Below are 16,666 nucleotides of genomic sequence, written 5' to 3'. Positions count from 1 at the left end.
TCAAACTGAGTTAGAACACCCAGAGAAACCCCGCGAACTGCTCGGGGCGGCGCAGGTTGGGGGGCGGGGGGCGGGCCGGCGGCCGTGTCTGGGGAGGAGTTAGGAGGAAGAGCCCGGAGTCTGAGAGCACAGCCTGCAGGCTGTTGCACCTCTGGGGTTTCCGTGCTTCCAGTATCTCCGAAGGACTTTCGTCTATATCTACAAAATCTCTCAAGCCGCCACCTGCAGCTATACAGTTGTGGGAAGGGGAAGAAAAGGAAACGGAAAAAGAGTGGATAGAGCGAGCAGAACCTCGCTTGAGGCGCCCCCAAAGCCGATGGGGCGAAAGTGGACTTTGAACTTCGACAAAGAAATGGGGAAAGAGAAAGAAAGAGGACTCCGCCTTTCCCACCCGGCTCTAGTCCTTTCACTAAGAAGGAAAGGCCGCCGCCTCCCCTCCCCTCCGCCTTTCACCGCGGGATGCGGAGCCCAGACTGAAACCGCACCCTGGAAGTCCCGCCGGGTCTGAGTAGCGCACAGTCTTGCACCCCAGGAGCGGCGGCCCCTGCCCCGCCCGCAAACTCAGGGCGGGAGCATCGCCCTCCCTCTCTCCCTCGCTCCCCGCCGAGGGGCAGCCGATTCTCCACGCACCGCCCTCCCTTCCTCTTCCTACCGTCCCCGCCTCCCCGGCCCGCCGCCCCCGGCCTTCCAGCCACCGAGCATTTTAATACCTCCACCCACCCCGACAAGGGGGCCTTTTGAAAACTTTGTCCACATCCTGGGCAGGGCCCGGTCACCCGAGTGGGTGCCTGAGGGTGTCCGGAATCTCACAATGCACTGGGAAACCACCACGGAAATCCCACCCCTTTATGTTTGACCCGCTTCTACAACCGAGTGACACACAGGGTTTGGGCTAACCATTCCCATGCCCCAGTTGCCCCTCGCACGCGGGAGCCGGGAGGAAACCCCCGCACCCGGCGCCTTTCTCGACTGTCACGAGAGAAAAGGTGTGCGCGGGGAAGAGAAGCAGCCGAGAAACAGCGTGGCTAAAAGAATCCTTTTAAAAGGAAAATAGGAGAGGGGTCCTGTTTCTCCCACATCCCTGGAATCGGGGCGCAACGAGGCGGCGATACACTGTTGCATCACATAATAGCCGACCCTGGGGGTTCCTCGCCTTCCCCTCAGTCCCAGACGCTCGCCCAAATTCATGCACACACCCACACCCACACCCACAGCCGTCACAGTCCGGAGCCCCCGCCCGGGTCCCCCAGACTCCCCCGGCACCCGCCCGAAAGTGGGGAACCACCCAGCGCCGGAGGAGCAGCGGGCGAGGGAAGCGAGGCCCCAGCACTCACAGACGGTCTCCCCACGGCCACGGCCATCGCGGCTGCGGCTCCGGCTTTGGCTGCGCCCGAGTGCTCTCCGCCAACACTGGCTCCTGCTCTGGCTCTGGCTCCGGCTCCGGCTCCGGCTCGCCTCCCCCGCGCCTCCCTAGCGGCTGCGCTCTGCTAGCACCAGGCTCCCGCACGCTGCCAGCGGCATCTGCTACCCCCCACGCCACCGCCCCTCCAGCTTTATTAGAGCAACATGGCCTCCCGCCTGGAAGGGACCATTTGCTTCCCCAGAAAGGGGTGTGAGACTGCGCGCCTGAGCTGAGGCGGTGGGAGGGAGGATGGTGGGTGGGCCTCCAGCCAGGGTCAGCAGGCTCAGGCCTGAGGGCTTGTCCTCCCGGAATGTGGCTGTCGGCCCCTAAGCGACCCTCTCCGGTGCCATCGAGACGCCCCCGGCCTATGCCCTGCCCGCCACCCCCAGCTCCACCATGTACTGGAGTCCAAGTAAAAGCCGGGGCGCGGAGGAACCAGCCCCGGGTCCCGCCACGCGCTTCGCGACGCGAGCTGCTAGAGGAGTAAGAGACACTGGGGCAACACAGGTCCGCGGGGACAGCATCTCGCGGAAAGTTAGCCCCGGGCAAGTACGCCCCACCCGGACGAACCGGCTTGAAAGGGGTGCGGGCCATCAGGGAGAGCGGTGGGCGACTATGGTGGGGGCTGGGCCGACCCCAACTAGGGAAGAGTCGCCCCTACACGGTTCTCTTCTTAAGGGAGAAACTGAAAGGCCGGCAGCTGGAAGCTGTCACTGAAGCGCGAGGCCGGGTGGGGGACCACAATGTAGAGGAAGCGGCCGTAGTAGCTGCTGCTGTACCAACCACCGTCTGCTTGAGAGGAAGAAGAGGACGTCCCCGCTGGAGAATTAGAGCAGCTGTGGACTGCCCCCGAGCGTGGGGGCCGCGGCCTCCTCGGGTGTAAAGAGAACCCGGCGGTCGCACGTGGGGACTTAGCTGATTTTATTTGATCGCTGGAGACAGACCCAGCGACCCAGAGGCACGCGCGCGGGGTTGCAGCTGGGGCGCGCGGCTGTGGCCCCAGGCGGGTGACTGTGGAGTCGGTGTGACTCCGGGCGCGTGGGACTGGGAAGCTCCTCCGCTGTGGGGAAGGATTTTTCCAGCAGATGCTGGGGTGTGACTGTGTGGCCCGCCGAATGGCAGGGTCAGGGTGCTTGCCGGTTGGCGCAGCGCAGGGGCAAAGGCTGGGCGGCTAGGTGTGTCAGAGGTGCTGTAGATTCCCGCGGCCCTTCTTGGGGCCGGGGAGGAGGTTTACGACGAAAAGGTAATTGAGGATAGCGACCGGTCGGGGGCGGGGAACCAACTGGAGTGCAGAGTGTGGGGAGGCGGTAAAAGGCTGTGATCAGCCCACCTGATTGCGCGCTCAGGGAAAACCCCGGCCTATTGAATTAGGTGAAAGACAAACTGCGTCTTTAGACTGGGGCGCCTTAGAATCTGACCTGAGACTGCCAGCAACCAGGTTTCTTTGGGTCTTGCGTTTGTCCCTCCCGCCGTCTCTGCCCGCGTGGAACTCAGGATTCGAACGCGCCTTTGGCCTTTGGCTAAGAGTAAGTGGCTTCTTGGCGCGGGTCTGACAGCTGTGAGGCAGACTCTGGGTTGCCCCAGGAGGGATCGAGGAGCTCAAGGCCACCCAGGCTGAATTCCACGGAAAGGACGCGGGTGGAACCACCAGGGATGAGAGTATGATGAAAGTATTCTGAGTGAAAGAAAGATGAGGGGCTACGAATTGGGGACCTCTTGAGTCTGGGCAAACCCAGACTCGCAGGACACTAACCTCTTCAGTTTTGACCAATTACTGCCCCCTAGACATCAGGTGTTTTGAAGACAGGGACCACCATTTTATGACAAGCATAAGTAGGTACTCAGTAACCACTGAATGAAGATTACTAGGTGAATGGATGCTATGTAAAGGGTGTGGAGAGAGAAAAATACTTGGATCTGCTGCTTTCTGTATCTGGACATTCTTCTGTTCCTTCTGTTCCATAGGGAGGATTAGACAGCGGTACTGCCCAGGGACATGAGGTCTCAGGTAAACCCTATGAAACGACTGTTCCACAGGCTGCCAACCCGATGTAAGGACAATTGCAATCCAACTCTACATTTTGTGTTATATTGACCGGGCCAGACTGCAGGATTTAATTGCTTCATTTTTATTTACTTATTTTGTTTGTAAATGCTTATGCTGAAAACAGCCTATTAAATTATAAGAATGTGAATTCCTTACCTTTCTGGGTAGGTTAATTTATTCTCATTACAAAAGCTTAAAGTCACTTATTCCACGATCTCATCTGTTTGAGGAAATACTTTTAGGACAAAATTGTTACAGTTTATCCAGTTTCTGCTTGAATTTTTTCACCAACTAGTAGCAATGCCTTAAATTCCCACTTCCTTGTCTTTTGGGGGCAGGTAGGCATAGATATGTTTAATAAAAATACAATGTAATTACTTTGGGCCAACCAAGGCTATTTCAAAGTGTCAGTTTTCATTCTGAAGTTATTTATCATTCTACAACTAGTTTACCTAGATTTCAAACCCTGGCTTTACCCTTTCACAGCAGTGTGACGACTTTGGGCAAATTACTTAACCTTTCAGTGCTTCAGTTTTCTCGTTAAAAATCTGTTTAATAACAGTTCCTCCCTAATAGGGTTGCTAAGGGATTAGATTCTCTTTCTAACTCTGTATCGGCACTGTGCTAGGAACTAAAAATGTTTAAATGAGGATGCCTCCCTGACTCTTAACCAACCAGTGCACCATCTGCTGAAAGACAGATGTTTAGGCAATGCTGATAAATAAGCCAAATCCTAGAATAGATATATGAATTATGGGATTTTTAAAGCACAGTAGAAGGAGCTACTCACTCTGCCTGTCAGAACAGGAAAGGCTTCATGGAGGTGGAACAGGGGAGAGAGCAAGGAGGACATTCCACACAAGAGCATAGAATGAGCCATCTTTATTCCGTGGTTTCCAGGATGATGATGTGGGAATGAAGGGTGCTCTGGCACTGCTAGAGTACAGGAGCCTTAGAGGTAGCCTCCTGGGACGGGGAGAGCACAGCACTTCAACTCCGGATTATCACTTATTAGCTATGCAACATTGCGCAGGTTAGCCTTTCCTCATCTCATCTTTTTCTGTTGTAAAATAGGGTAGTAACAGTGACTCCTGATGGACGACATCTGTTTGCCAGATCCATTCTTCATCCTCCTTTCTGCCTCCAGCAGCCTGAACTCAAAGGGCTTTTTTTCCTTTAGTTGTCAGTTGGGTTCAGGCAGTGGGGAGTAACAGCAGTACATCAAAGAGAGGAGTATTGGTATTTATTCCCCCAGGTTTCCTTGCGATGGCACCATTGCAGGCTGGCTGCATAAGGTCATGGTTATTCCCCTCGGATAGTCCAGGGTAAACTCCTTGTGGTTTTTCTACATTTGGCCCCCACCTTTGCAAATGGTCTTTTTATTAAACTCTACTCAAATTACCCATTAGGAATATATTAGGTTAGTGCAAAAGTAATGGCATTTTTTGCAATTGTTTTTAACATTTTAAACAGCAATTACTTTTGCACCAACCTAATACCATCTCATTCCTGCTAGGACTTTAACAAATTCAATCCTTCACAGAATTTTTCTTTTCTTTTCTTTTTTGCTCTGAGTTAACTAAGAAAACATAGATATGCTATTATTAGAGTGACCTATAATGTATTGTTTAAACTTAGAAACTTTTGAGATTGAAAAAAGACGGTTGGTGCACTAAGACAATAGGCAAAAGCCAGGACATATGGTCACCCGAGCAATTATTATAAGACAAGTCAGGCAGTTGAGAGGTGATAATGATATACATGTTTACTAGGCTTTGAGTGTCTCAAGGCAGAGTACTTTTTTGTGTTTCAGCTCACAGCCCAAGGTCTGATATAGTCAATAAATGTTGAGCTGCATTGGAATAGAGACGAGGCTAGGGGCTAGGTTAGAAAAACCTTTATTATCATGCTCCAGATGTATGACTTGATCTTGTGGGAAATGAAGAATCCAGGAGGTTAAGCACAGAACATGATATTTGCATTTTAGAAAAGCTGTCTAGTGAATATTTGACATTGTTAGTAATACAGGATATATTCCCTTTTTAATGGAACCCCTATTTATTTGGGGAGATTTTCCAATGAATGTTCCACCTTGGCAGAAAGTAAATGCCTCTACAAAAGGGGTTCCTAAAGTTACTTTCCATCAAATCCTTTTACCACCAAAATATACCCAAAAGAGCATGTAATCTAAGTTTAGCCAATCAGACACTGTTAAGTTTGATTCTTGAGTCTAGTTCCACAAAAACAGGCCACTCAATGGGGAAAGAATAATCTTTTCAACAAATGGTGCTGGGATAACTGTATAGGCAGATGCAATAGAATAAATTCAGATCCTTCTATCATATCCAAAAATTATTTCAAAATATATCAAAGACCTAAAATAAATGTAATAGCTAAAACTATAAAACTCTTAGAAGAAAAATATAGAGGTAAATTTTCATGACCTTAGATTTGGCAACGGATTCTTAGATATGACCCCAAAAGCACAAGCAAGAAAAGAAAACATTAGATTTCATCAAAATTAAAAACTCTTGTGCTTCAAAGGACACTATCAATAAAGTGAAACAACAACCTACACAATAGGAAATATTGGCAAATCCTATATCTGATAAGGGACTTGTATCTCAAATATGTAAAGACTTCATAGAACTCAATAATAAAAGACAACTCAATTTTTTAAATGGTTAAAGGATTTGAAGAAACATTTCTCCAAAGAAGATATTACAAATGGCCAATACGCACATGAAAAGATTCTTGACATTATTAGAAGGAGATGCTACTTCATACCCACTAGGATGCCTATAATAAAAGTTTTTTTAAAATTGGGTAACAAGTATCATTGAGGATGTGGAGAAATTGGATCCCTCATATACTGTTGTTGAGTGTCAAATAGTACAGCCACTTTGGAAAACAGTTTGGCATTTCCTCAAACAGTTAAACATAGCGTTACCATATGACTCCACGATATCATTTCTAGGTATATACCCAAGAGAAATTAAAACATAGGTCCAGACAAAAACTTACCCAGTAATAGTCATTATTCACAGTAGCCAAAAGGCAGAAACAATCCCAGTCCATCAACTGATGAATAGACAAAATAGGGTATATCAATTCAATGGAGTATTAGCTGACCATAAAAAGGAGTTAAGTACTGATAAATGGTACAACATCGATGAATCTTTTAAATATTAAGTATGTGAAAGAAGCTAATCACAAAAGACCACTTATATCATTCCATTTATATATCTAGAATGGGCAAATCTATGGAGACAGAAAGTACATTAGCAGTTGCTCAGGACGGAAAGAGATGAGGTGATAGAGGGGCGATAGCTAAGGGGTAAGGGTTTCTTTTTGAGGTGATAAAAGTGTCCTAAAATTTATTGTGGTGATGTATAAGGTTCCAGTTGTTCTGCTCTCCACCAGATGCAGATATATTCAGTTTTTAAATTTTCAGTCACTCTAGTAGTTTTGCAGTGGTACCTTGGTGGGGTTTAATTTGCATTTCTCCAATGACTGGTGGTGTTCAGCATCTTTTCATTTGCTTATTTGCCAACCAAATACGTCCTTGGTTATGTGTCTTTTGCCTGTTTTTTAATTGGATTTTCTTATTATGTATTTTTATAGATGCTGCATATAGTACTTTATCAGATATGTGTTTTACAAATATTTTCTCACTAAGGCTTGTCATTTCCTTACCTTAGAATCTTTTAAAAGAGCAGAGATTTTAATTTGATGGAGTATAGGTGTTGTGTGTTGTTTTTTTTTTTCTTTTATGAATTGTGCTTTTGGTGCATAAGAAATCTGTGCCAAATGTTTTTCTTCTAGAAGTTTATAGTTTTAGTTTCTACATTTAGGTCCATACTTTGTTTTGAGTTAACTTTTGTATGTGGTGTGAGATAAAGATTGACATTAGTGTTTTCACATATGCAGTTTTTCCATCATCACGTGTTGAAAAGACTATCCTTTCTCCACCTAATTGCCTTTATACCTTAGTCAAATATCAGTTGAGCATAAACAAGTATGTGCTTGTCTAGTTCTGGACTCTCTATTCTGTTTCTCCATCATGTGTCTGTCCTTTTGCCCATATCGTACTGTCTTGGTTACTGTAACTTTATGATAAGTCTTGAAATGAAGGAAACTGAGCTCTCCAACTTTTTCCTCTTTCAACATTATTTTGGCTACTCTAGTTCCTTTGCCTTCCATATAAATTTTATAATAAGTTTATAAAATTATACAAAAAAATATGGTGGGATTTAACTGGGATTGCATTAAATCTATAGAATCACTAGAGGGAATTAACATAGAATCTTCCAATCCATGAACATAGCACATGGATTTATTTCTTTCCACTGCTTTCTTCAATATTTTGGAGATTTCAGCATATAGATTGTACTTGTATTTTTTTTTTGTTTTTTCTTTTTTAAACAGTTTTATTGAGACATCATTCATGTATCATGCAATTCACCCATTTAAAGTATACAGTTCAGTGGTGTTTAATATATTCACTAATTTCAGTTTCCAAATTTCATCCCTTTGTTCCTTCAGCCCTAGGAGTGGCAATGACTTCTTAATGTTATTAATTTGGGGGCATCTTGCCATCTTGTATGTGTTCTAACTTTGTCTACTTCAATGCTTCGCAAATGTTAGTACGTATGAATCACTTGGCTCCTGTTAAAGTGCAGATTCTAAATCAGTGGCCTGCGGTCTGAGTCTGCATTCGCATCAGACTCCAGATGCTGCTGATCGTACTGGACTGGAAGCGTTTACAGCTCTAACGCGGTCCCTTTATTTAAATTGCTTCATTTGAAACATCTGCAGTAAATTCTTTTTTCCACTGAGACCTTGATAGAGATAGATGGAAACAAACAAAAAATTTAAATTGTCATTCATGAGTTCAATCTCTTTCCCTAATGTTAAAACATTGGTTTAGAAATTTATTCTAGACATTATTCAATTCACCGATAATTCTCAAACTGCCTCCTCCTCCTGCTGCTGCTTTGTATTGTCTTTGAAAGCAGAAGAATATTTGCCCCTCCTCTATTTTTTGGCATTTCTTATTTTTCTCTGGCTTCTCAAAACTAGTATTGATTCTACAATCGTAAGATGCAACGTCTTTCTTGGATAATTCATTTAGGCCTGAAAAGGTTAACTCCATTAAAACAACTGGTTGCTCGTTTACCACATTGGATTTCAGTAGCCTTTTAGTCATGTTTATTCTACCTCCTTTTTCATCAAAAAAAAGTACTCTCCTTGAGAGAGGAGACAAAGTTGAGAAGCTTGCCTTTTCTTTGTCATTTGATAGCATTGTGTCATCAGCATCAAGCAGTAACTTTCGTCCTTTCTTGTTCACCCCCTTGTGGCAAGTACCTGTTTCCCTGAAAATAAGACCTAGCCAGACAATCAGCTCTAATGCGTCATTTGGAGCAAAAATTAATGTAAGACCAGGTATTATATTGTATTATATTATATTATATCATATTATATAAGACCAAGTCTCATGTTATATAAGACCTGGTCTTATATTTAGTAAAATAATACTGGGTCTTATATTAATTTTTGCTCCAAAAGACGCATTAGAGCTGATTGTCCGGCTAGGTCTTATTTTCGGGGAAACACAGTATTACTTGAAAAACAAAAAAACAAATTTTGAAAATTTCTTGGCATTCTTTTTAAAAGCAAAAATTATCTAAGCCTATGAGAAAGTTTCAGTGCTTGTAGGCTTCTGCCGCCCTTACATGCTGTGTTGAACTCTGATCTCATTTAGGAGCATGAAGTGACATGCTCCCTGCAGTCTGATGACTGCCCGCTGGCCACTCTCGTTGGCATTCAGCCCTGGAGCTGGGTCAGCTCCCCTAGTTCTGGAATCTCTAATTCCCAGGTAGTTCCTTTCTCTCTGTGGCCAGTCATTGTGGTGCCAGTTATCCCTTTCTGTGAGCCTAGAACATTTATGTAGTTGAAGCCCCCTGACTACTAGATATCGCCACTGAATTAAAAGAGAATTCTACGTACACCTGTATATTCTGATGGCAATATCGCTTCTACAGTCTCACCTTTTGTCTCCAACTGTTCGCTACACACCACTCTCCCATTATCATTTCCACCCGCTGAATAAGTCTCTGGGGCATGGGGTTGCTCTACACCCTCATCTACCTTCTTGTAGACTTGTTCCTTTCGAATGAGGTAAACCAGTCCTCACTTATTTCAGTCATAAATTCCTTGCTACCTCATCTCCCAATAGCTATTGGATTACATTCATCTCCTTTTGTTACTTTTTCCAAGTTCAATTTGTTTTGCCATTAATTCTTTTCCAACCTAAGATTTCAAAAGTCACCAGCACTAGATTTCAGGTTTCTTCTGTCTGCTTCAATTAGTCCCACCTGGATTAACAGACGTGGGTATTGGTTGGTTGGCATGATCAATTTTGGCAGATTAGGCTTCATGCCTCATCATTATACCCTTTGGGAAGACAGCAGGATTGGCCACTGCAAGGCTGCCTCCTTCATCATTCACAGTAAAAAAAAGAAACATGGGCTTGGGAGTCAGGACAATTAGCTGCTTGTTCCTGCACTGCCAAATATCGTAAGCTTCACAATTTTTTAAATTGATATATTAGCTAGGCTAAGTTGCTGTATAATAGAGACACCCCAAAACTCAGTGGCCCAAAAAGATAGATTGGGTCATGAAATAGTTCATTTCTCTCTCATGAAATACTTCAGGAGGTGTGAGCAGTCCAGAGAGTCCCGGCAGCTATGCTTCTTGGTTATCTAGGAACCCATGTTCCTTGTTGCTATCTTGTTGCTCCATCAACTTCTTTTTTTCCCTCTCTCCATCATCCACATCCTTCATTATCCTGCTATGTCCCCTCCTTAGCTCTCACATCTTTCTTAATACAGATCTTTGGAGTTTCATTTGTACTAAGAAATATAAGGTTTGAAGGAGAGTCTTTACAATGAAGAGACAGCTGATCAAGCAGACCTAACCCAGAATGTGTTCAGCACAACCTGGGACATAGGAAGCGATCAACATACATTTGCTGATATTGTTGTTTTGTTACATGTTTTCACCTACCCCTTGGGATTTTCTTCCTTCCTGGTGCCACTACCATGCTGACACCCAAGGTGCGCCGATCCCCTTTAATGATCTGGCCCCAGTCCAGACAAAAACCTTGCCCTATTTCCCCCTTATCCCATCTGAAATTGGAGGGGACTTTAATGCTTTTCTTTGCCTTTTGCAAAGAAAAGGAGTACAAAAGGCAGATAAGCAAAGTGCATAATTGGGATTACAACCATCTGGCTTACAAAATATATGTTCTCACTATTTACTAATTAAACATTTACCAGTAATCTACACAGAAAAAAGCAAAGTGTAAGACAATGTATATACTACTACACAACCATTTCTGTAAAAAGGGGATAGAAAGATAAAGGCTTCTAAATGTACACACATAGAACATCTTCAGAAGGAGTACTGGAAACTGGCAATAGTGTTTGCCTCTGTGAAAGGGCATATGGGCTATGTGGGTAATAAATATTATGGGGGACTCAACTGTATCCATTTTAGCCACATGCATTTGGAACACTGACTTTTTCCCCAGGGATGGCTCTCACTGGTGTACGTATGGTTCTGTTCCCTTCTCAGTGACCTGTTATAAGGTGACCCAATTCTGTCTAACAAAATGAGAGGAGATGTTTGCTGGAAGCTTCTGGAATTATGCCTTCTCAGTCTTAGGAGAAATTCAAAGGATGTCAGGTTTTCTCTTTCCTATTGGACACAACCGAGGAAAGCAGGAAGCCCAAATGTTTTCATTTTACAACTATGAAAGAAATTCAGCCTCAGGCTGAAGCCTGTGCACTAAAGAGCAGAGTAGAAAGACAGAAAAAAATCTAGGTCCTTGATGATATACTGTTAAACCGCTAAATCACCTAACTCTAAATCCTATCTCCCATTTCTTTGTTAGTGAATTCATACATTTCCCTATCGTTTAAGCCAGTTTTAGTCGTGTCAAGTTTCTGTTACTTGAGGCTGAAAGCAATGCAGTGGAGAATTTTTCCCTTTTATATACTTTCCATATTTTCCTTGTTAAATCATGTGCATGTACATTGATTTTTTTTGTTTGTTTTTAACTTTAAGAGTTTACCGTGTTCCAGGCATTGGGGAATGGTCGAGAAAAATCCCCCCCCCCTTTTTTTTCTCAAGATGTACTTTCTTAAGAGACTTGCTTCTTTCCCCTCCATAAGCTCAACCATCTCAACTTCTCTACGAGGAAGATGTGAATATACCCTTTATAGCGCCAATATAGATTGAAGTATATGACACTGATATTTTGGTAGGTCACATAGTCAAATGTCAGTAATTTTATGGTATAAATCACTAACCATAGTGTTCACGTAGAGAAATGACACTCATGTTACTACCAGGGGCACCAATCCCCCTGCCAAAACTCTGACTATCTCGGCATTGATGAACTTTTCCCTTAGGCTTTCCCCACTTGCTGGCTATTTCCATCATCGCTACCCCTACATCACAGAACTGATGGAGAAAGGTAAGAGCCCTATAGATCAGATCACGACCCTGATCTGTGCTGTCTACCCTTGTTTGTTGTTGTTGTTGTTGTTTCTGTTGCCTGTCATTTCCTCTAGCAGCTATTCCATGCTTCCTACTTACAGAGAAAAAATCTTCCCAGCAGAAGTGCCCTTATTCACCCTCATGTACAAATTGGCACCTGTGTTTATAGCCCTCAGCTTCCCTCCTCCTTTCCAAAGATGCTGCCCCAGACCCTGCCCTCTCAATTGTCTGATGTTAGAGCAGCAGGTGAAGAAAACAAAAAGACACTAATATGTTATGATAGAGTATTGGTTATATTGCTGCATAACAAATTAGCTCAAAATGGAGTGACTTCAAACACTACACAGTGATGATGTCACAGTTTCTCTGGGTCGGGAAATCGGAAGTGGCCTACCTGGTGGTTCTGGCTCAGCATCTCTTATGACATTGCGGTCACAGTGTTGGTTGGGGCTGCCGTCATCTGAAGGCGTGGCGGGGCTGAAGGATCTGTTTCCAAGGCTCGCTCAGCTGCCCCAAAGTTGGCACTGGTGGTTGGTGAGAGGGCTCAGTTCTTCCCCATATAGACTTCACCACAGGGCTGATGGAGTGTCCTTATGACCTGGCCACTGACTTCCCCAAAACAAAGTGATCCAAGACAGAGAAAAGAGCAAGGTGGAAGTCATGAGGCCTTTTATGAGCTGGCTTTGGAAAAGCACACTCTATCATTTCTGCCACATCCTATTGGTTATCCAATTATCCCTATTCAGGGGAAGGGATTAAGAAGAACAAATTTCCAGTTATAAAAACAGTCACAGGGATATAAAATACAGCATAGGGAATATAGTCGATAATATTGTGATAACTACGTATGGTGTCAGATGGGGACTAGACTTATTGGTGTGATCACCTTCTAAGTTATAGGAATGTCGAATGACTATGTTGTACCCCTGAAGCTAATATATTGTGTGTCAACTGTAATTGAAAATTTTTAAAAATGTAATTAAAGAATTATCTCTATTCACTGTAAGAAGTGACTACACGGGTGTAAATAGCAAGAAGCAAGAAAAACTAGAGTTTATCTTAAAATCTGAATATCAAGCATAGCTATTATTTTCTCCCTTTTAAGATGAGAAAACTGATTGCTCGTAAGGTCTGTGAGATATGCCAAAGTCACACATTCCATAAGGAAGTGGTAGACGCTGATGGGAAGCCATGCAGTCTGACTCTTAAGTTCACGCACTTGCTACCATGTCATCCTGCCTCTGATGTGGTCTCATACCGTCCTGGAATGACTTTGAATTGTTATGTCACTGTTAAATTATTGTTTAATATTTTTGGACTAACTGTATTTTGTAAATTTTCATTTTTCTTATAAAGCAGTGCATATGGTAGACATTCAGTAAACAGACATGTCTCCACCCAGTAAATCAACTTTAAGAGATGGAAGGGCCACACTCTTACAAAGGTTTCACACAGCTACAGTGCATGTCTGGTTATGTTCTAGTTTCAATAGGAGCAAATTATATTAATAATAATAATAATAATAATAATAATAATAAAAGGAGCTGGAAGAGTAATTGGACATGAATCAAATTAGCCTCAGCAGAGAAGATTGAGGAGAAAATAAGAGGCCAAGTCCATCAATACGTTTTAGGGTTAATCCCAAACTGCATCTGATCACTTCTGTCTCATCCTTCTTACCATCATCCTCCCCAGTGAGATGAAACCAACTATTCAGAAGGGATTGAATCTAAATGTGTAATCAACACTTTCTCTGGTCCTGTGCAATAACAGGATTTATAGTTGTGTCTGGATTTTTTTTCACTTTTAATTTGTTTTTGTTTTGATAAGTTATATATGTATGTGTATATAGATGCACATATTTATTACATATAACAATTTTAGAATATTTTAATAATCTAACTTCAGAGAAAAGCATATTCATATTTTCTAAAACTGAATATTTTTATGTAATTAAGATGATGATAAAAACAGGACTTTATTCTTTTTTTCTACTTAGCATTATTTTATATTGTTGAAGACCCTTCAAGAACATTACTCTTTAAGAGTCCATTGATTATTTCTGAATATAGATGTATTATGACTTCTTCTCAAAAAGTTTGGATATTTGTGAAAAATATCAAAACAAGGATATCACTCATACTTCTACCACTCAGCCAGCCGTGTCAGCTGTTTCTGTGTATTCATGTCTAGATATTTTCTATGCATATTTACATATGTAGATATAGATTTATTTGTAAAAACAAGTGGTATTTCATTTTATAATCTTTTTTTCACTTAAAAGTATGTCAGAACATCTTTCCATATTAATACATACGAGCCTTCATTACATTTTTAATGATCATATCTACCCATTGATATCTAGATTATTTCTAAATTTCATTTTTATAAGTAACTCTGTGGTCAATGCCTAGCCCATATATCTTTCACTGCTTACTTAGATATTCCCTTAGAATAAATTCCTGGATGTGGGATTGGTGAACATAGTAGGGACTTGAGAAAAATCCTCATCTTCAGATACCTCTAACTGCCCTCAGTACTTTGTAATAACTTCCTCCACATTTCAGGAGTGTTGTAGAAATAGTCTTTACTTTTATGGGTTGCTATGTGTAAAAATTATAAAGTAGAAAAACAACCATTAGGGTCATCTTGTTGTTTTTGTTGTTGTTTGTTGTTTTGGTTCAAGCAACAGAGAGAGAGGAGAGAGAGAGAGAGAGAGAGAGAGAGAGCGCGCTACTGGCTAACGTTATCAAAACAGATATGTGTTACAAGAGTCTGGGTAGCTCACAAGAAAGAGTGAACGGTCAGGCCTCACATAGGAGGGGAACCGTCCCTTCAGGCATTACCAATGGCAGAACTTAGCTTCATTTTCCGATTTTCTGTCACTCTGCTCAAGACTCGAATACCCAGGTATAAGTCTGGTTGGCCTGGCTTGGATTGTGTGCTCAGCGCTTGGCCAGTGAGTGTGCCTGTGTGCACATGCACCTTCGTGGATGCCACCAAAATCCCAAGGCACAGACATAGTCAGCCCCCAAAAGAAAAACGGCAATGCTTTTTCCAAAGGAAGGGGAAAGGGCTGCTGGACAGGCAAAGCAACAGTTTGTACTGCCAAGATACTATTTGTATTCGAATATGTGTATGAAAGGATAAACGTTCACGTCTATAAACGTCTTTAAATGGTAACAGAAAGGCATTAAGTAAATGTCTTGCAATATTTAAGCGTAAGTTGGGGATTCAGGTGAGGCTCAGAGGGAAATTATTTGTAATACTAAGTAAAACTCTTCTTTTAAAAGAGGAGGCACGTGATTGGCAGACAGTGAACTGAGAGCAGCTGATAAATTGGAATTTGGTGAGCAAGATGTTTATTAGAGATAAAACCTGTAAAAGAAGTGGGATGAAGGATTGGGCACCGGGAGAACCTAAATAATGTAGACCCAACAAAGCCTCAGCCAACCAGTGGGGAGTTCTGGAGCAAATATTGCCCATCAGAGTTGTCCATCTTCAGGCAGAGATGTCCAGGCCCTACCCCCACCTCGCTCAGTCACTAGATGGGCTGCCTCTGGAAGCTGTGACCGTACGAGGGGCACCTCTCTGCAGTTGAGGCAGACCCTGAAGGGGCTGAGAACTGAGACTGTTTACTAACTGCACTCCCAGTGGCTGGGAAGCAAGTCCTGTGAAAGGGATTTGTATTTGTTTATCACAAGCCACAGTTTTGTTTTTTTTCCAGTTTCAACGCTATTTTTTATTGGCTATCATTTTGTAATAAACTTCCTATTTTAAAATGTTTTTACATTTGCTGTGAAGATAGTATAGAATATTCTCATATACACAATTTCCCCTAATATTAATGTATTATAATAATATGGTACATTTATTACAATGAATGAACCAGTATTGATATATTATTATTAGCTTAAGTCTATGACGGATTCAGATTTCCTTAGTTTAACCTAATGTCCTTTTCCTATTCCAGAATCCCATGCAGGATACCCCATTACATTTAGTTGTCATGTCTCCTTGGGCTCCTCTTAGCTTTGACAGTTTCTCTTACTCTTCTTGCTTTTGATGACCTTGACAGTTTAGAGGAGTACTGGTCAGGTATTTTGTAGAACGTCTTTCAGTTTGCATTTGCCAGACATTTTCCTCATGATTATACTGAAGTTATGAGTCTGTGGTTGGAAGATCAAATAGGTAAAGTGCCATTCTCATTACATCATATAGTGAAGAAACTTGACCAACTCTAACTCAGCCAGATGATGAAGTTCAATTCTCCAATTCTCAACGGTGAGTCATGTCGATAGTGTAGTGTCCTTGCTATGATGTATAGCATTGAATATAGAATAGCATTGGGAGCTTTCAGTTGGCTACTGTGTCCCTTTAACATGCGCCATCATTCTTTTTGTTTGTCTGTTTGTTTGAGCCCTTCCTTACTTTCTGGCACTACAAAATGCTCCAGGCTTATTTGTATATTTCCTGCCCTGTCCTAGAATCTGCCATTTCTTGAAGGAGCTCTGGTTCCTTTTACTGGAGAATGGTATTAGAAACCAAGGTCTGGGCACGAGGTGTGCTCATTGCTAACTGGGGTGTGGTTGCTTCCAGGCCCTCTCAGGGGTCAGAGTAAGGATATAATGTGTGTATACTAACCTGTATAT

At 42.8% G+C, this 16,666-nt stretch overlaps 1 protein-coding gene and 1 long non-coding RNA gene across 13 annotated transcripts in view; one reads left to right on the top strand and one right to left on the bottom strand.

Annotated features, from left to right (window-relative positions):
• The window catches only part of SEPTIN11 (septin 11), a 153,156-nt gene extending 151,606 nt beyond the window's left edge, over positions 1-1,550 (bottom strand). For 11 of the 12 annotated variants that reach the window (XR_012493680.2, XR_012493681.2, XM_074324424.2 and 8 more), the window contains exon 1: positions 1,335-1,533. Coding sequence is in view for 10 of the 12 variants with exons in the window: in XM_074324424.2 (XP_074180525.1) it covers positions 1,335-1,361 (27 nt within the window). In the remaining 2 variants the exon portion in view is untranslated. Of the gene's footprint in view, positions 1-1,334 lie in introns of all 12 variants that reach the window. The other variant, XM_019720312.3, reaches the window with a different exon arrangement.
• A 138-nt stretch (positions 1,551-1,688) lies between these two features.
• LOC141569960 (uncharacterized) lies at positions 1,689-15,811 on the top strand. Its single transcript, XR_012493684.2, has 2 exons — positions 1,689-2,928; positions 3,368-15,811. It is a non-coding gene; the product is annotated as an uncharacterized LOC141569960 (long non-coding RNA).
• Positions 15,812-16,666: the final 855 nt, after the last annotated feature.

Source organism: Rhinolophus sinicus, chromosome 1, assembly GCF_057876585.1.
Source record: "Rhinolophus sinicus isolate RSI-liver-muscle chromosome 1, RSI-T2T, whole genome shotgun sequence".
Classification (NCBI taxonomy): Eukaryota; Metazoa; Chordata; class Mammalia; order Chiroptera; family Rhinolophidae; genus Rhinolophus; species Rhinolophus sinicus.
This window is presented reverse-complemented; position numbering and strand designations above follow the sequence as displayed.